The sequence below is a fragment of the Trichechus manatus genome, unplaced genomic scaffold (genome assembly GCF_000243295.1).
Source record: "Trichechus manatus latirostris isolate Lorelei unplaced genomic scaffold, TriManLat1.0 scaffold00123, whole genome shotgun sequence".
Lineage (NCBI taxonomy): Eukaryota > Metazoa > Chordata > Mammalia > Sirenia > Trichechidae > Trichechus > Trichechus manatus.
In genome coordinates this window covers 5,346,123-5,367,796 of record NW_004444059.1, presented here as the reverse complement: position 1 = coordinate 5,367,796, position 21,674 = coordinate 5,346,123, and the positions used below count along the sequence as shown (strand labels likewise).

Genomic DNA, 21,674 nt, shown 5'->3' with positions numbered 1-21,674 from the left:
AGACTTCTTTAAAATCTTAAAATGCAAAGATGTCACTTTGATGACTAAGGTGCACCTGACCTAAGCCGTGGTATTTTCAATTGCCTCATATGCATGTGAAAGCTGGACAATGAAAAAGGGAGATTGAAGAAGAATTCATGTATTTGAATTATGGTGTTGGCGAAGAATAATGAATATACCATGGACTCCCAGAAGAACAAACAAATCTGTCTTGAAGGAAGTACAGCCAGAATGCTCCTTAGAAGGAAAGATGGAGAGACTTTGTCTCGCTTACTTTGGACGTGTTATCAGGAGGGACCAATCACTGAAGAAGGACATTGTGCTTGGTAGAGGGTCAGCGGAAAAGAGGAAGACCCTCGATAAGATGGACTGACTGCAACAAAGGGCTGAAACATACCTGCTATTGTGAGGATGGCATAGGACCGGGACACACTTCAGTCTATTACACATAGGGTCACTATGAGTCGGAGATGACTTGACAGCACCTAACTAACTTTCTACTATTTGAAACTTAGTCAATCTGATACAGGTTTTGCTCTGGATACCTCTATCCCACATTCCTTCACAAATAGGCATCTCACCAAATAAAATTCATTTAAAATGGAAATATATTATTTGAAGTAGGTTTTCTGTAACCAACCACTTATTGAATGCCCAGGTTGGGCCATGGAGTGTTTTCACATTATTCTGTTGTTCTATTATTCCATTCATTCTCCAACTTCCTGCTCGATGTGGCTTGGAAGCATTCAAATGTATATGTAATGGAAGTGAAAGGAAAGAATTCATCAAACCACTTAGAGACTTAGGTGGTCATTAACACAATCAGTGTGGGTCTAGAAATATCTATTGCTCCATTTTTCTGGATTAATTTTCATGAGTTTTACTTCTGTTCTTAGCCTATGTTTTAAAAAACTATAAAATACAATCTCAAAAAAAAATGGTAAAACGATTCATTTTAAAATTAGAATAATATTGATAGAGGTAAAAATACATTTCATTCATGTGTTCAAAACTAATTGATTGGTAGACATGGTATCGAGTACTGTGGAAGTTCAGAAATAGATCTCACTCTAAAACTGGTATATAAAATGACATATAACTGTACTATATGTTATAAATACTGGTATATAAAATGACATAAATAACTGTAATGCAATGTAGAGAATTGTAGGTATCATAAGAAAGGGGATGATAAATTTTATTTGGAAGTAATACATAAGTGTATAAATGCATTAATTCCAGTATTTCATTTAAGATTAAGATTTAAACTTTCTAAAACCTATTTTTTTTTTTTTTTTTTAAGTAGCACAAAGTTTCCCTCCTCTTCTACTCTCTGGAAATTTTTTGGAAGAGGCCACTGTAAGAAGTAAAATTCCAGTAACCAAATCACGAATGAAAGGTAAGGTGATTCAAAATACCTGGGAATTCAACAACTGGAATGTGTGCCCTTGAGTAATGCTCTACATCAAAGAAAAAATTAACAGAACTCTAATTTAACTATGGAGTAAAGAGAGTAAAAGGTCCAAAAGAAGCTAATGATATCCTTGAGAGCAAGGCCATACTTACACTTTAATAAAGTAAGAAATTGTCTCTGTAATTAAAAACAATGTGAACTTAGCACCCAGTAATGAAACTTCAGAACACCAAAGATACAAAGATCTTAAAAATAGCAGAGAGAAAACACTAATTACCTCATTTATGAAATAGAAGTTAGATGACAAAGGAACAATATCTATATTGTTCTGAGAGATAATAACTTTCAACATAAAATTCTACACCCAGCTAAATATCTGTAGACCCAAACAAGAATTGATGACAGCATAAAATAAATAAGAATGACTAATTTTAAGAGTTTAAAAAACACATGCACACACACTCTCCAGATTAGTTTGTCATACTGTGGTAGTTGGCCTGTTGCTGTGATGCTAGAAGCTATGGCACTGGTATTTCAAATACCAGCATGGTCACCCATGGTGGACAGGTTTCAGCAGAGCTTCCAGACTAAGACACACTAGGGAAAAGGACCTGGAGATCTACTTCTGAAAAAATTGGCCAGTGAAAACCTTATGAATAGCAGCAGAACATTGTCTGATATAGTGCTGGAAAATGAGCTTCTCAGGTTGGAAGGTACTCAAAATACAACTTGGGGAGAGCTGCTTCCTCAAAGTAGAGTCGACCTTAATGACGTGGATAGGTTAAAGCTTTCAGGACCTTCATTTGTTGATGTGGCATGACTCAAAATGAGAAGAAACAGCTGCAAACATCCATTAATAATGGAAACATGGAATGTATGAAGTATGAATCTACGAAAATTGAAGGTCTCAGAAACGAAATGGACCGCATAAATATCGGTATCCTAGGCATTAGTGAGCTGAAATGGACTAGTATTGTCAATTTTGAATTAGACAATTATACGGTCTACTATGCCAGAAATGAGAAATTGAAGAGAAATGGCATCAAAGTCATCGTCAAAAACAGCATTTCAAGATCTGTCCTGAACTACAGCTCTGTCAGTGATAGGATAATATCCCTATGCCCACAAAAGAAGACCAGTCAATACAGCTATTATTAAAATTTATGCACCTACCACTAAAGCCAAAAATGAAGAAGTGAATATTTTTAGCAACGTCTGCAGTCTGAAATTGATCAAATATGCAATCAAGATGCATTGATAATTACTGGTGATTAAAATGTGAAAGTTGGAAACAAAGAGGGATTGGTAGTTGCAAAATATGGCCTTGGTGATAGAAATGATGCTACAGACCACATGATAGAATTTTGCAAGACCAATGTCTTCTTCATTGCAGATACTTTTTGTCAACAATGTAGGTGGTAACTATACACATGGACCTCACTGGATGGAAAACACAGGAATCAAATTGACTACATCTGTGGAAAGAGATGATGGAGAAGCTTGTTATCTTCAGTCAGAACAAGGCCAGGAGCTGACTGTGGAGCAGACCATCAATTGCTCATAAGGAAGTTCAAGTTGAAGTTGAAGAAAATTAGAACAAGTCCATGAGAGCCAAAGTACAACCTTGAGTATATCCCACCTGAATTTAGAGACCATCTCAAGAATAGATTTGAAGCACTGAATAATAATGACCAAAAAACAGCCAAGTTGTGGAATGACATCAAGGACATTATACATGAAGAAAGCAAGAAGTCATTAAAAAGATAGGAAAGATTAATAAGAAACTAGTTTGCTCTGTAAACCTTCATCTAAAGCACAATAAATAAATAAATAAATAAAAAGACAGGTCAGAAAGACCAAAATGGTTGTCAGAAGAGATTCTGAAACTTGCTCTTGAACAGAGAGTAGTTAAAACAAACAGAAGAAAAGATGAAGTAAAAGAGCTGAACAGAAGATTTCAAAGGGCAGCTCAAAACGACAAAATAAAGTATTAGAATGAAATACGAAAGGACCCGGAGTTAGAAATCCAAAAGTGAAGAACGTACGCGGCATTTCTCAAGCTGAAAGAACTGAAGAAAACATTCAAGCCTCGAGTTGCAATATTGAAGGATTCTACAGGGAAAATATTAAATGTCGCAGGAAGCATCAAAAGAAGATGGAAGAAATACAGAGTCGCTGTACCAAAAGGAACTGGTTGACATTCAGCCACTTCAGGAGGTAGCATATGATCAAGAACCGATGATACTGAAGGAAGAAGTTCAAGCTGTGCTGAAGGGAATGGCAATAAACAAGGCTCCAGGAATTGACAGAGTACAAACTGAGATGTTTCAATACATGGATGCAGCTCTGGAGGTGCTCACTTGTCTATGTCAAGAAATTTGGAAGATACCTTCCTGGCCAACTGACTGGAAGAGATTCATATTTGTGCCCATTCCAAAGAAAGGTGATCCAATAGAATGTGGAAATTATCAAACAATATCATTAATACCACACACAAGCAAAATTTTGCTGAAGATCATTCAAAAGCAGTTGCAGCAGTACATCAACAGGGAACTGCCAGAAGTTCAAGCTGGATTCAGAAGAGGACATGGAATGAGGTACATCATTGCTGATGTCAGATGGATCATGGCTAAAACAAGAGAATACCAAAACGATGTTTACCTGTGTTTTATTGACTATGCAAAGGCATTTGAATGTGTGGATCATGATAAAATATGGATAACATTGAAAAGAATGGGAATTCCAGAACACTTATTAATTGTGATCATGAGGAACCTGTACATACACCAGGAGGCAATCATTCAAACAGAACAAGGGGATACTGCATGGCTTAAAGTCAGGAAAGGTTTTCATCAGAGTTGTATCCTTTTATCATGCTTATTCAATCTGTATACTGAGCAAATAATCTGAGAAGCTGGACTATATGAAGAAGAATGTGGCATCAGGATTGGAGAAAGACTCATTAACAACCAATGATATGCAGATGACACAACCTTGCTTGCTGAAGGTGAAGAGGACTTGAAGCACTTACTGATGAAGATCACAGATGACAGCCTTCAGTATGGATTATACCTCAACATTAAGAAAACAAAAATCTTCACAACTGGTTAAATGGAGAAAAGATTGATGTTATAAAGGATTTCATTTTACTTGGATCTGCAATCAATGCCCAAGGAAGCAGCAGTCAAGAAATCAAACAATGTATTGCTTTGGGCAAATCTTCTGCAAAAGACCTCTTTAAAGTGTTAAAAAGTAAAGATGTCACTCTGAGGAGTAGGGTGCACCTGACCCAAGCCATGGACAATGAATAAGGAAGACTGAAGAATTGATGCCTTTGAATTTTGGTGTTGGGGAAGAATACTGAGGATACCATGAACTGCTAGAAAATTGAACAAATCTGTCTGGATGAAGTACAGCCAGAGTGCTCCTTGGAAGCAAGGATGAGGAGTGTGATGGATTGAATTGTGTCCCCAAAAAATATATGTATCAATTTCGCTAGGCCATGATACCCAGTGTTGTGTGATTGTCCTCTATTTTGTCATCTGATGTGATTTTCTTGTGCGTTGTAAATCCCATCTCTATGATGTTAATGAGATGGGATTAGTGGCAGTTGTATTGATGAGGCAGGACTCATTCTACAGGATTAGATTGTTTTTTAAGCCAATCTCTTTTGAGATATAAAAGAGAGAAGTGAGCAGAGAATTGGGGACCTCATACCAGAAAGAAAGCAGCACCGGGAGCAGAGTGCGTCCTTTGGACCCAGGATTCCTATGGGGAGAAGCTCCTAGACCAAGGGAAGATTGATGACAAGGACCTCCCTCCAGAGCCAACAGAGACAGAAAGCCTTCCCGTGGAGCTGGCGCTCTGAATTCAGACTTCTAGCCTTCTAGACTGTGAGAGAATAAACTTCTCTTTGTTAAAGCCATCCACTTGTGGTATTTCTGTTATAGCAGCTCTAGATGACTAAGACAAGGAGACAAGAACAAGTGAGAGGCACATGCCCTACAACATATTAAGGACCAGTCCCTGGAGAAGGACGTCATGCTTGGTAAAGCAGATGGTCAGAGAAAAAGAGGAAGACCATCAATGAGATGGAATGACACAGTGGCTGCAACAATAGGCTCAAACACAGCAATGATTGTGCAGATAGAACAGGACTGGGCAGTGTTTCGTTCTACTGTACGTAGGGTTGCTATTAGTTGGAACCAACTCGAGGACACCTAACAACAACAACAATTTGGAGAGGATATAAAATAATATGAAATTAAAATACTGTACTAAAGTTATGTAAGATGGAGGGATGTTAAGAATTAAAGGAGTCTAAGGACCTTGTATTGTTTGGAAGAGATTAGAGATAAACTAATTTTTGACTTTGCTAAGTCAAGTATAAAAATTCATGTTTCAAAATTCTTGGGTTTTAATAGTTCCTTAAGTACAGTAGATAGAACATTACCTCAATACTAAGTGTAAGGGAAACGTCAGAATAAATCCAGGACCCATAAAGGATTAGAATATTTCTGAAAGCACGAGCTAGAAAAAAAATCTCCCACGACTTCCAAGGTTCACCGTTCAGCTGGGGATTGGACGGCACCATAGAACAAAATGGGACTAATGAGGCACAGCAGTCCAGGGTCAAGGACTAGAAGGCAGAAGCGAACAGGAAAGTTGGTGAAAGGGAACCCAAGGTTGAGTAAGGACAGTGTTGACATGTAGTGGGGTTGTTAACCACTGTCATAGGGCAGCATGTGTACTGTTTAATGAGAAACTATTTTGTTCTGTAAACCTTTATCGAAAGTGAGACTAGCAGCACAACTGGAAGAACATAATTGATGTCACTGAATTGTGCATGTAGAAATTTTTGAAATGGTGTCTCTTTGGCTATGTATAGTTTCACCAAAAAAAAAAGATTGAGAAGGGAGATGGTTGACATGTCATGGGGTTGTTAATCAATGTCATAAAACAGTATGTGTACTGACTGTTTAATGAGAAACTATTTGTTCTGTAAACCTTCACCTAAAGTGCAATGAAAAAAAAAGGGGAAAAAAAAAATCTCCCATGAAAGTTGGCTGGAGATGTCTGGAATAGCAAATTCAAATCTCTCTGAAGAAACATACTTCCAAACATAGTCTCAAGGAATTCTTTCAGAAAAATTCCCTAGGATATGAGATCCCAATTTTTTTTTTTAAAAAAGAGATACTGACAGTCTTTGCATAATAGAATTAACAAATACAGTGTTTCAAAAAAGCATGTTTATGTATTTAAAGAAAGAATGAAAAATATGGAGTAGTAGTAAGACACCATAAAAAAGATCAGGGCAATTATTAAAAATCCAAATAGAAACTACATAAATGAAAAATGTAAATTTTAAATTAAAAGGAAAATATGTTAAACAGCAGATTATCTAATAGATAAAGACAGAATTATTGAACTCAAAAATAGATCTGAATAAATTTATCCAAATTGCAGTACAGACAGATAATAAAAATAATATGAGAGATCAAGTAACATTTCATGAATAGCTCTAATATGCTTCTAATAAAAATTCCAGAAGCAGAAAATTGAGAGAATGGGAGCAAGACAACTTTAAAAATAATAGTAATGACTGAGGATTTTCCAGAACAGGTAAAAACATGGTTCCTCCAATTTCAGAATCAAACAGAATCTCAAGATTGATAAATAAAAGGAAGTTAACGACAGAGTGAAATTGTAGACTGACAAAGACAAAGAATACAAAGCATTCATAGAGAAAAAAATATTGGATAATTTACAAAGGAATCACAATTAGATTTATAAAAGACTTCTTAAAGTAAACAATGGAAAACACAAGACAGTGGGGCAGTATCTTCAAAGTATTGTGAGAAAACTAACAATCATGTGGGCATAAGAAAGATATTTTCAGGTAAGCAAAACAGAGAAAGTATACAGCAAGCAATAATCTTTATTGAAAGATCTAGAAGTAGTCCCCAAAACTTTAATTTCAATAAAAAACAGAGTTTTTCATGAAATTTGACAAGCTAAAACTCATTTGGACTAAAAAGGGACTAAGAATAATCAAGAAAATTTGAAGAACAAGTGAGAGGCACATGCCCTACAACATATTAAGGCATTGTAAAGCTGGAGTAATTTCAGCTATGTTATCTACAGAGGAGGAAAATATGTCACTATTATATTTCATATAAAATTCCTACAGAACAAGAAACTGAAAACATCTTGTGATGGCTAAGATTGTGTGTCAACTTGGTTGGTCCATGATTCTCAGTGCTTATATGTGATCACTCCCATGATGGGATTTGCTGTAAGTAGCCAATCATTTGAAAGGGAGTTTCCTTGGGGGTGTGGCCTGCATCCGAATATAAGCAGAAGTTCTGGCTTTTTGCTCACTCTGGATCCTGCGACTGCCTCCTGTTCACCTGACCTCCGGTTCTTGGGAAATGAGCTATCAGCTTATCTGCTGATCTTGGGATTTGTCCATCTTCATAGCCTGTGAGTGGGAGCCCTGCTCCCCAACCTGCCGATCTTGGGTTTGCCAGCCCCTGCAGCTATGTGAATCAGGAGAAGCCTTGTGGCCTTGCCTGCCAATCTTGGGATTCATCAATATTCACAGCCTGTGAGCAAGAGCCCTGCATTCCAACTTGCCAATCTTGGGTTTGCCAGCCCCTACGGCTATATGAATCAGGAGAAGCCTCTATTTTAATCCACAGACTTGGGATGTTCCAGCCTCTACAATCACATAAGCCATTTCTTTGGTATAAATCTCTCCCTATATATATTTATATGCTTTACTGGTTTTGCTTCTCTGGAGAACCCAGCCTAAGACACATCCCAAATGTTTACCAACAGGAAAATAGATAATTGTGTTATAGTCACCCAGTGGAAGTCATACTGTTAAAACGAAAAAATGGCAATTATTTTCAACAACATAGAGAAATCCTAGAAACAAAATCCTGGGAAAATGGTTCTGGAAGAGAAGTTACATATTATAGTATACATTATATAATTTTTTAATGGCAAAAATAGAAAATATATTATGTATAAATGCATATAACAAGAAAAACCAAACCCATTGCTGTCCAGTCGATTCCAACTCATAGCAACTCTATAGGACAGAGTAAAACTGCCCCATAGTATTTCCAAGGAGCAGCTGGTGGATTTGAACTGCCGTCATTTTGGTTAACAGCCTGAGCTCTTAACCACTGCACCACCAGGGCTCCACCAGTTGTAGGTATGGATATAGAACAGAGAAGAATCATATAGTCAGACGTAAGGTATAATGTTCCACTTCTTGGGTTAAGTGGTTGGCTCATGTGTGTGCATTATATTATGATGTTTTACCATTTTAAAATGTGCTGTACATAGTTTATTATGTATGTTATCTATAAATTTAATGCAATTGCAGTAAAAACTCCAAAAGTCTCCAAAAGCTGGAACAGCTCATTAACCTTCAATAGATGGACAAACTGTAGAATAAATGAAGGACATCCATAAGATGGGATACTACTCAGCCATAGAAAAGAATAAATATTAATAAATGTAACAACATGGATGAATCTCAAAGGCATTATGTTGAGTGAAAGAAGCCAATCTCAAAGCATTATATACCAATGATTCCATTTATATGGCATCCTAGAAAAAGCAAAACTACAGCAACAGAGTTTGCCAGAATTAAGTGAGAGGTGGGAATTGATTACAAAGAGAGAGTGTGAGGAAGTTTTTTCTTGGGGTGATGTAACTGTTCTGTATTCTGATTGTGGTGTTAGTAACATGAATCTATACCTATGTTAAAATTCATAGAACTGTACATCAACAGAAGCATATTTAGTGTATGTTATTTAATAAGAAAAAATTGACAAAAACAATTAAGGAAAAAGAAAATCTAGACAATATAATCAAAAGGGTGTATCTGATAGATGATGATGATAGATAGACAGCTAGATAGACAGATACAAAGATAGAGATATAACACTACACCCTGATAATAAAAAATACAGATTCAAAATATTTAACAACTTGCTGTGAACACTCAGAATGGACTCTGACCATGAACCACTGGCATCAGCTGAATGTGATTATTTCTCTTACTGTCACATAATCAAATATTAATTACAAACCAGTGAAAGAGATTCACATTGTTTGTTTTTAATTTTTGTGCATCTGTGAAAAGTACAAAGCATTTTCCTTTACTTCACTTTTGACATATGTATTCTAAAGTCATATTACACTCCTTAACTTCATCTTATATTACAATGTGGCAAAGTTTATTTTCCCTAAGGAGCACCATATGTGTCCATTCTCTTTTTAGCATTTATGTCCCAGGGTGCCTTGTCATATGCAAACACAGAGGATGTGGTTTTGATGAATCCCAAACAATAGAGTATGTTCTTTCTGTGACATCAAACATCTGGAGACTATTCATGCAAATGTTGTATAACTTGACACAGAATCTGGTTTATATATTTGACAGAGCATCTCCACAGATACTTGAGCAGTTTGTATTTCTGGTAATAGTAAACTCTGGCAGACGAATACAGATTGTACATAGATGGGTATAGCTCCTTTTGGCAGGATATACCTATGCCAGATAACATCTAATTTTGGAAATAGAGCTCTGCATTCCAGAAATGCCTAGAGAACCACATGAGGAAAGCATCTCACCCTCACAGGCAGAGAGTAGCATTTTATTGCTGGCCCTGACTCTGATTTTCTCAAAGACCTTCCCATCATAGGAAATATCTTAACAAAATGCTAACTATCATAAATAGAATATTTCTTGATAAGCTTGAAATCAGAATCAGAGATGTTAGCATAGTCGGGTTTTTAAATGATGCGATAGTTATTTCCATTTCTACCTAACTTCCTTTCTCCAATTTCTGTGTAACCCAATTTTTTTTTTCTTACAATATCTTGAGCAAATTATGTAGCAGTAAACTGGACAATCCCAGTTTATAGCTTAAGAAAACAGATACTTAGTGCAAGACTTCAGAAGGGAGAGTTCAGCCAGGAAAGGACAGTCCTGGGAATGGAACTGAATGGAAGATAATCCGTCAGAGACTCTCCACCTGAGAGGTAGTTATTGATCTCGAGTATGAGTGAAGTATGGAATTGGGAAGTAGAAAGATGGATGTGGATAGAGCTAACCAGCCTCAAAGTTTCAGAATATGCACTTCCTCTGCAAAGTTACCTGCCTTTAAAAGTATAGGCAAGAAAGGAAGCACTTCTGGAATGGCAACTTGAGGAGCTACATGGACCCTGTCACCCTATTAAGGCCTCCTACAGTAACACAAGAACCCTGGTGGTGCAGTGGTTAAGCGCTTAGCTGCAAACTGAAAGGTTGGTTGTTCGAACCCACAAGCTGCTCCACGGGAGAAAGACGTGGCTGCTTCCTTAAAGATTACAGCCTTGGAAACCCTATGGAACAGTTCTACTATGTCCTGTAGGTCACCATGAGTCACAATTGACTCGATGGCAATGGGTTTTTTACAGTAACACAGAATGATCTCACTCCTCTTTCATGACAGTCCTTTAAATATTTAAAACAGTTTTCATAACCTATTACTCTTATCCTGGTTTCCTTCTTTATTTCCTTTACATGACATGATTTCAAAACTTCTTTTCTCCCTGGTTGCCTTCTCCTACTCCTAGATAGATAAAAATTTATCTTTTAAAGATAAAAATTCAAAAATAAGTATAATAGTCCAGTGTCAAGTACAAATGAATCTCCTGATTTCAACACTGTCTTTTTGTAAATGTACCTTATGATTATATTAGGTTATTTAGAAATCACTCCATGCTGTGCATGACTCATATTGAACTCATGGCAGTTGACTAAAACATCCAGGTCTTTTTCATATGACATTGCAAGATTCTATCTGAGATTCTGGGCCTAAATTAAGAGCTCTATGCTTATTCTGTACTATGTACTCTATACTACACAGCAACGGTTGTGAGCATGGTGCAGGACTGGGCAGTGTTTCATTCTGTTGTATATTGGGCCACTAGAGATGGAACTGACTCAACAGTACCTACCAACAACTAACAACATTATTATTCTTGTTAGGTTTTTTTTTTTTTCCTTACTGGTTTTAGCCTATAGTTCTAGTGTCTCTTGAAAATCTCTTTTAATTATCCTTCTCTAATATAGTAAATATCCTCTATACCTACAATAAACATACCTTCTATGTCATATGATGAAAACTGTGAATAGGAAATTCCAAAAAGAGCGATTTGTGGCAAACCATTAGCTACACCTCTTCAAATTGTTATCCATGTTATTAAGTATCTCTTGGGCATGACTTTTCAGTGAGCTATAAATCTATCTAAGTATGCTATATTCATCTAGCTTACATTTTTCCATCTTATCAGAAACATGTTGTTCTTATGGACTTTGTAAAATCCCTTGTCAAAAATGAGACAAATTTTCTTCTAGGAAGCATACTCTACTGGCAACCATGGAGATGATATTTAAGAGTGTGACAAGTGAACTCTGAAAATAAAAAACATAAACAAGAATAAAGAAATGGAAATGTACTATTTCACAAGTGCTAGAAAATAACCTTGGAATGTTACAGGCTCAGACAGCCAATATAATTCACATTAGCAGCAGTGTATGACAGTCATGCTTGTGATCCATTGCTTTACCTGGTAATGCATATCTATTCATTTCCATGGACTAGGTGGAAAGATTAAAATGATAATGCATCATGGGAGGAGAAACAGGGCCTGAACAAATTAAAATTCTTTGTGTATACCCCTCAAACAAGTGCAAACTTGGCAAAGATGCATTTTCTCCAAAGTTTAACTATAACCTTCAAATTAAAGTGCATATAGACAGTTTTCCGTTTTCTATTTACTTTTTTTTTTTTTTGCAGTGTTCTGCCCAAGAAAATGAATGAAAAGAAACAGTATCAATTATTTTTCATAGTGAGGGAAAAATCAAACAAATACCTGTGGACATCTGGCAGCACTATAGCAATCTCCAGCTGTGGCAAATGGAACTGCTTTTCCAAATATTGTCTGGGAAAAAAGAAGGTCTGTAGCTAGAAAACAATAATTAAAACTCTTTAGCATCAGGACTGTATTTCAATTTTCACTGAAAGACTTGCAGTTTTCATACTTTTCTTAAATATATTTATTTTTAATTCAATTTTTTAAAATAAAAATTGTCTCACAATTACAGTATTTAGCATAGGCTGTCAATATATAAATTTTCTTTAGTATAAAAACATTCATCTCATAACTGTCCATAAGAAATGACAGGTACATCTGTAATTAGTTCAGAAGATTTAAAAACAAAATAATTATTTTATTATATTTTGTATGAAAGAAAAATAGATGCAGTGGTGTCGGAAGCAAAACCACTGAAGAAAAAAGATTATTTAAAGATTCAAAAATTACAAGAAAGTAATATGCGAGTACCAAAAAAAAAAAAAAAAAAAAACAAACCCACTGCCATGGAGTCAATTCTGACTCATAGTGACCCTATAGGACAGAGTAGAACTGCCCCATAGGGTTTCCAAGGAGAGACTGGTGGATTCGAACCGCCAGCCTTTTGATTAGCAGCCAAGTTCTTAACCACAGTGCCACCAAGGCTCCAAAACAAAAAACTCGTTGCCATCAAGACGATTCTGACTCATAGTGACCCTATACAGCATATATATCAATCCGTTTAGGATATTCAAAAACACAGAGTTAAAAAGCATTTTAATTTCTTTTGTCTCTCATATTATTATTATTGTCATACTATTATTCTTTTCAATTTTACTTTTGTAACCCCCATTGCTATTGAGTTGATTCCAACTCACAGTGACCCTATAGGAACAGTATTAGCAAAATTTACTGATTGGCTATTGTGCTGGAGAATAAATGTAAAGGATTAAAAATAGAATCGTTGAATCAAAAATAGGCTGGAAGGACCCCTAAAAATCAACAGATCCAATAACTTCTTCATGCTTCAATCACTTAAATAATATCCCAATGAAGTGCCATTGTTTCAAATTGCTTTAGTTTCCAAGAAGATTGAAAGATTACTGCATTCCCCGTGATGATGCCAGTCCTCTGGAGGCAATCTCCACATGCAACATTTTGGGAGAGATCTATCATATATCCAAGGGCAGTTTCCAAAAGCAAGAAGCCTTCAGTGGGGTGCTGGAGCCATCTTGTATTGGCTTCTAAGAGTCAATTGTGTGAAACTCTTCCCAATTCCGTGTACAATGAGGCCATGCTGGTAGCTTGAAACCATCTATGGTAGGAATATGTGCACCATGGAAATTGGAAAACACTACAAACCTGACTTCTTTTTTTTTTTTTCCTGGAGAGCTGGTTGTTAAACATTTATCCATAACTCCCACTGCTTATGGATGACACTTTAAGTGTTGGTCTGGGTCAGAGCAGACGCATAAATTTCAAATCATCCTTTGTGACTATCTCTTCCAAAAGCACGTACCAGCCAATACCCTTAGTTCCAAGAACCAATTACAAAATCATGACTCTCAAGTATATATCCAGTCCAGCTGATTCTGATGAGTTCCAGAACATATATCAAACTCCTACTGGACATAATTACCTGAATGACCCACAGATTCCTCTAATTTAGCATTCCAAAGCTAAATGTATTATCATTTTCTCCAAACTTGTTTCCATGCTGTATTTTTTATCTCATCGAACAATATCACAATCCACCTGGTTACTTTGGAAATATTTTTAAATATTCAACATCTCATCAGTCAGCAAATCCTATAGCATCTACCGCTTCAAAATTTTCAAATCTATCTGTCTCTCTATCATGACCATGTCCTTAATTCAGGCCCTCATAACTTTCTACCTGAATTATTACATTAACTTCCAATCAGCTTCATGGATACAATTTATTCTCCCTTCAACCAAATCTTTTCTCTCTTCAGCTTATACTTTTACCCAATGGCTCCAATAACTCACAAGATAAAATTCAATTTCTTAGTTTAGCATACATTTCCCTTCATGATATGATTCCCGGGAACTTCTCTCACAAGATGTTGTTGTTGTTGTGAGGTGCCGTTGAGTTGGTTCAATTTATGTATAACAGAATGAAATGTTGCCTGGTCTTAGTGCCATCCTCACAATCATTGCTATGTTTGAACCCACTGTTGCAGCCATTGTATCAATCCATCTCGTTAAGGGTCTTCCTCTTTTTTGAGACCTTCTACTTTACCTAGCATGATGTCCTTCTCCAGATACCATCCTCAAACTCCATTTATATTATATTTAGACCAAACTGAATTAATTTTTATCTTCTGATGGTACTAAAATGTTTCACTCTTTCATTATTTTGTTCTTGCTGCTCCCTCTTTCCAAAATTCATTTTCCCTGCCAAATAGAATTTCAAATTCTCATGGAATCCAGACTTTTTGGAGCCATCGAGGCTGGATGAACCACTGAAACTATTGTCCTGAGATAATCTTTAAACCTTAAACCATAAATATCTCCTGAAGTCTTTTTTAAACAATAGTTTAGCTTAGTTAGTAAAGAATGTCTGCTTATCTGTATGGGATCAAATTGACAACAGTGACTCCAAAGTTTAGAGAAGAAACTTAGGGGACAATGAGTTCATGTTAATGGTGGAGGAATAATTCAGAAAAGGAAGCTGACAATGGTTGCACAGCTTGAAGAATGTAATCAATGCCACTGAATTGTACACGTAGAATCTGTTGAATTGGTGTATGCTTTGCTGTGTACATTTTCAACAACAGCAAAAAAAAGTTTTTTTTAAACCTCATTTTCCCCATTGTTTGGTTATCTCTGATTTGTCTTCTCGATTGTTCTCCAGAGAGTTGTTTGTAAAAGCTTCTTAAAGAAAATGAAGACTTTTATTCAACAAATATTTATTTAAATTGATAATGTACTGGGCATTATTACATGTACTGGGAACACAATAGTGCATGCAACCGGGGCTGATGGAAACTGAGTTCTACCAGAGAGACACAAGTAATATAGTAAATACTGTAGTATATTAGAAGTGATGATTTCTATGGGGGAAAATAAAGCAAGGAAGAAGATCGGAAGAAGGAGAGCTTAAGGGTGGAGAGCGGTCGAGGATGTCCTCATTAAGAAGGTGAATTTGAGCACAGACCCAAAGGGAATGAATGGGTAAACCATAGAAATAATTGTGGGAAAAGAGTGGCAGACAGATGGAAGAGTTAAGTTCAAAGACCTTAAGGATGGGACACGCTTGGTGTGTTCAAGGAACAACAAAAAGCCCATTGTGTTTGGGGCAGAGTGTGCAAGAGAAGGACAGGTAGGTAGATGAGGACAGAGATATAATGGGGGTAGGAAGATGATGTTAAGCTTTGCTGACGGTTGAAAAGACTCTAGAATTCTCTGAAAGATAAACAATTGGACAGTTTTTAGGAGAGGAGGGCTCAGAAGACATGGCATGGCTTATGTTTTACAGGGTCGCTTTAGCTTCTCTGTTGAGAAGAGACTCTAGGTTGGGAGAGGCAAGAATGGTACCATATTAAAGCAGGAATATCATTAGTAGGTATAATAATCCAAGTGAAAAATGATGTGGACTTTAATCAACGTGGTAACAAATGAGGTAGTGGGAAATTGAGATTCAGTATGTATTTTGAAGATTAACTTGATAAGATTTGATGATGGATTCATGTGCACGTGATAAAAAAGGGAGGAATTAGGATGATGCTAAGTTTTAGCCAGAGTAACTGGAAGGAATTGAGTTGTTATTTACCAGAATGATGAAAATTTGATATAGAAGAAACAAGTTTGGCAGGAAATATTGAAAGTTCAGTTTTGGATACATTGAGCTCGAAATGCCTGTAGGGTCACTATGATTGGGAATCAACTCAATGGCACACCACAACAACAAGAACATTAGACATCCACATGAATATGCTGAGTAGGCAGTTGGATTTTGGAGCTCAGGGTAGTCCAAGATGGAGGTATAAATTTGGAACTGTCATTAATATATGGTATTTGAAGCCTATAAATTAAATCAAATCTCCAATGAAATGACTACAAGTCATGAAACGCTTCAACCTTTAGTGTTGTGGAAGATGAAGAGGAACAAGCAAAGCTGAGAAAGACAGGAGAAAGAGTAGCCATTACAGACACAAAAACAGAAGAGTGTGGTGTCCTGTACACCAAATACTTCTGATGGGACAAGTAAGATGAAAACCAAGAATTTATCATTGCATTTAGGAAAATGGAGGTTATTGATGATTTTGATAAGGACTGTTTCTTCTGAGTGATATAAATGAGAGACAGATTAAAGTGAGTTCAGTTAAGCATAGGAGAAAAGAAATCAGAGAGTCGGAGTAATAAATAATTTAAGAAATTTTATTGTGAAGGAAAACAGAAATTGAACAGTGGCTGGAGGCAAGCGGCTCAAGAGGATTTCTTTTTAATTAAGATAAAAGAAATAAGAGCATGTTTCTTTAGGCAGGATGTAAATGATTCATCAGAGAAGAAAAACTGATGATGTAAAAGAGAAAGAAGAATTTGCTGAAATTATGTTCTTGAGTGAGGTAAAGGCAATGAGTCTAGAGCACAAGTGGAAGAAGAGGTTTGCCTTACGTGGAAGTGTGGACAGTTCATCCACAGCCACAGTAATAGAAGAAAAGCAAAGTATATGAGTAAAGATTTAGGTAGGTGGGTAAATGCGGTCGTGGAAGCTTGTGGAAATTCTCTTCTGATTTTTTTTTTTATTTTATCAGTGAAATTGGAAATAAGATCATCAGCAATGAGTTATTAGAGTGGAAGTGTTAGAAATTTTAGAAATCTGAGGCTAGAGGAGAAGGTATGAGTTAGATATTTAGGTGAGTGGGAAGGAACTAGAGAAGTGGAATAGTGTTACTCAGCAGCATTAAGGGCCCACGTAAATATTTAGTAGTCATGCATTTAAATTTACACCAGTCAGTATGGCTGTGTATTATTTGCCACGTTCTGGTCCATGCTGCAGGAGAAGAGTGCGTGAAAGATTTAATTTAACCAATGTCGAGTTTTTGCAAGACAAGTTTAGGAAGGAGAAGAAAGGTAAGGGAGTTGATTATGTATATAGGGAGTTTCAAATTTATATTAAAATACTTAGTATATTGTAATTTGAAATTAATGTTAATTATTACTTTAAATTCCCTAAATTACACAAGTATGTGGGTATGCTAATTTCCTTATCATTAATGTAGTTGGGATTTTTAAGGTAGAGTGTTTTGTCTTAGAAGAGTAGGGTCTTACCCATGTTGTTACCATTAAATTATATTAAGGGTCCCCATGATCCATGTCACTGCATAGGAGATACATAGCTAATGACTTAAAAATATATTTTTAATTATTGCACAATGTTAGGTCCTTCTATATATACTATCACATATACTGATATATTGTTAGGCTTTCATAACAAATGGAGACTTTTCATTTCACAAACAGAAATTATGCACTTACTTTTAATTTGCATAGAAGTGAGGTCAATCCTTATTTTGCTGAAGACAGTGTATCCAGCGGCCAGATAGTCATTTTTACATTCACAGTCTTGCCTCCTACTCCCATTGAAAGGGCATTCATATGGATTTTGTAGTCTGTATTAATATCAGAATATTTTTATATTTTTTGACATGGTTACTAGACCATAATGAAGATAAATAGTAAATTTTGGAAGTGGGGAGGTAAAAGACACACTTCTGCTCGTTAATACTTAATGTCAATAAGTAATAAACGAGAAAGGGCTAAAAATCACTCAAGATTGACATATAAAACTCTCAATCTGAAATTCAAGAATAGTTTGTGGAAAAATAATTCAGCTATAATCCTTCTAGCTATTGCCACTGGAATTAATTTCTGAAAATACACACAATCACTCTGTGAGCACATGTTAACACTTAAATCTTTATTATGTATGAAAAACGTCTGGTTTAGGTCCTAATATTTTTACCTGTTTCTGAATTACTTGTCCCCCATTTGAGCTATTCAATTATTACTCCAAAGGCTGTAACTTCTAATTCGCTTTAAGGACCATAAAAATGCACCAAAACTCAAAAACTCATTGCCGTTGAGTGGATTTCAACTCATGGTGATCCCATGAGCTACAGAGTAAAACTGCTTCATAGGCTTTTCTTGGCTGTCATCTTTACAGAAGCAAATTTCCAGGCCTTTCTTCCATGGTGCGCATTAGGTAAGTTTGAACCACCAACCTTTAGGGTAGTAGCCCAGTGCAAACCATTTGCATCACCCAGGGACCCTGTAAAAATGCAGATAGTCCAAAACACAGCTTGTACCTAAAGCCATATACTTCAGAAAAGTTGTCTTCTTCACCTTTGACCAATGATATATATTCCTCGGGATTCTCCAACTGCATGCCTGCACAATGAATCTAAAAGAAAAATGCAAACACCTAGAACAGCTTCTTCAAAAGTCAGTGGTCAATGTTAAAATCAGGTAGGAACTGTTTTCAAAATACCTTTATTGTTCTTCCCTTAATGTTAAGGTAATATTCACCATCCTTCTTAATGTTGTTTTTCACTTGGATTTCTTTGCAGCTGGTAAATGTTTTACCTTCAAGGACAAATGAATACAACTTATCAGCACCAAACAAACTAAAAACACAGAATGAACTTGACTCTATCATAAAAATATTGCTACCTTCTGAAAATCTATATACTTTACTTCGCAGAGTATGTGACTACTACAAATATGCACTTTTTAAATTAAAATTAAAATGCCTTAGGAACACGTAGGTAGTAGATTTTTTAAATCTATTACTTACAGTCATTGACATAACATTTCTTTTGAGCATCTGGTTTTAAACGCTTTAAACATAAGTCACTGGACCAACCATTTTCAGCCATGCATTCCACTCTTCTCTCCATTATCCCAACTCCGCAAGTCACTGAGCACTGTGAGCAGAATAAAGTGAAGGTAAACTAGATCCAGGATACAAAGGCGAGTAAACCTATGCTTCTTCCTCTCAGACTAGGCCCTTTTGGAACAAAATGACGGTTAATAGTGGACAGAACTAATGTAGATGCTAAAATATCCTGGAGGCTGGACAGTCACAGGTGGGGGAAATCCTTTGGCATAAGCCTAATTCTATTGTTTCTCAGTTATTGGCTTCCTTTTATTTATTTTGTGCAGTTATATCAACCATACATTGTAAATACTTAATAAACTTAATTAATGATGGTTATTAAGACTACTGAGAGTTTGTTCTTATTAATTTATATGGTAATATTGCAGGCCAATATTTATTTGCTTTCCATCAAGTAAACTGGGAATGAAATATAATCCAAATAACTTTTATTACTCATATATTAGCTTCACTTATTCACTTAGCCAATAAATATTTCTTAACACCTATTCAAAGTACAAGCCACTGTGTAAGACTCTCTGAGGAATAGAAAGAAGTATTAGTTGTGGCCTCTGCTTACAGGCAGGATATAGCAAGCATACGAAGGAAGATAAGATATACAAACAACTGAGAAGGTGGTTTTTAGACAATAAGGGTATGAGACAACTCTGAGGATCTAGTTAGACACACAGATGACCAGGTATCCCACACTTAGAACGTCTCAATGAGGTTTTAAATTCATTCTTATACACTGACCTTGCTCCATTTTCCAACTCTCCAAGTGGCCACATGTAAACAGCTCCTAAAATTGCATTTGTAAACCTGAGGGGAAAGCAGCACAGGGCACTCTCGATAGTCTATAGGCTGAAGCTGATGGAGTTTATTTTTCTCAGTAGACCGGATCCCAATGCAATATGTAATCCTTTGTTGGTAACTGAATCCACAGTTATCTGCACACTAAAAATATAAAATTACAAGAGAAGAACATGCCTTTAAATTTAGTGATCTGGTCTAATATGTACCAGGTGCTTAATATATGTAATGCCAACCCCAGAATAATCCCATTTTTATTAGCCTCATTTTACAGATGAAAACAAGGGTTCAGAGACATTAGGCAACTTTCCCAGAGTTGTTAACAATAAATGGAAGGACCCAAATTCAGCCCAGATTCTCTATCTGTAGTGCCTTTGCTTTTTCCCATTACACTACCAACAATATCTTGATTGAATGAAACTTTATCTCTCAATAGGCACAACCTGGGAAAAATGAAGCATATTAGGGATTATTTTTTAGAAATACAGAACATTTATTAGCCTTAACTGTAGTCTAGCAACTATGTGTAATTTAGCGTACATTTATTCTACTACATATAATAGGACATCTAACATTATCTGAGTAAAATAGGTAAGTGATTTATATATAAATTAAATTCCAGCAAAAAAAATGGACAATAGTCCTCTGTTTCCATCAAAAATGGAGTAACAAGAAATGGATTTTAACTTCCCACCTGAAACAACCAAAACAACTGGACAAAATAAGTAAAATAATGGCTTTTAAGACACTGGACATTAGGCAACAAAGGATAGTGATCTCTGAGAGACTGGAAGCAAACAAAGTGAGGCCATAGTTGCTCCAGCTTACTGCCTTGATAGAGAGTCTCCAAGTCATGGCACAAGGAAAGGAACCCAGGGGAGCCCAGTGGATACCCCAAGCTAAAGAGACTCTCAGAAGACTAAGGAACCTAGAGTTTTCAGGACAGCGTACCAAACAGGAGATTGCTGCAGAAAGAGAACCCTAGAGAATTTCCAAGACTCCTCAGTCCCCTTTTAGTATTCATTAAAATCCTGACCAGTGCATGCATGTGAGGCTATCATTCAAGGTCAGGGAGAAAAGCAACCACAAGGGTTAGAAGTTACTGTGTCAAGACTCACACAGGGCCAAGTATAGTGCCTGTTTCTTCCTGCTAGACTGGAAAACCTTATATACACAGGGCAATGGGTAGAGTACTCAGAAGAGTCTTGCCACAATATAGGGGAATAATTAACTCTAGACTAAACAATGAACTGGTCTCACTAAAAAATCTTAAAAGTTAGACAAGAAAGGACCAAACTGCTTCCCAATAATATAATTGCATCTCAGAAAAGCTCAAAACATGTGTGTAGGAATACAAAAAGGTAAAATTCATAATGTCTGGCATGCAATAAAAAATTACATGGCATGCAAAGAAGCTGGAAAATACTATCTATCATGAAGAGAAAAATCAGTCAATTAGAACTGACTCCATAAGGATGATGTCAGTGCAAATAGCAGAGTTAGGATCTCTAAAAATACTCTCCTCCACAAAATAAATTTTAAAAATTGGCAAAAAATATTAAAATCAACTTTTTTAGACCCTGAGAATTAACCAAAGGCTTGCAGTGATCCAGGAAGCATTTA

At 36.2% G+C, this 21,674-nt stretch overlaps 1 protein-coding gene across 1 annotated transcript in view; it reads right to left on the bottom strand.

The window, feature by feature from the left end:
- ADAMTS20 (ADAM metallopeptidase with thrombospondin type 1 motif 20) overlaps nt 1–21,674 on the bottom strand; it is a 218,167-nt gene that overhangs the window by 5,684 nt on the left and 190,809 nt on the right. The window contains exons 32-37 of the mRNA XM_004384567.1: nt 19,995–20,195; nt 19,158–19,287; nt 18,852–18,946; nt 18,670–18,764; nt 17,840–17,973; nt 12,356–12,447 (exon numbers count right to left, since the gene is read on the bottom strand). Coding sequence (XP_004384624.1) covers nt 12,356–12,447; nt 17,840–17,973; nt 18,670–18,764; nt 18,852–18,946; nt 19,158–19,287; nt 19,995–20,195 — 747 coding nt within the window. The remainder of the gene's footprint in view (nt 1–12,355; nt 12,448–17,839; nt 17,974–18,669; nt 18,765–18,851; nt 18,947–19,157; nt 19,288–19,994; nt 20,196–21,674) is intronic.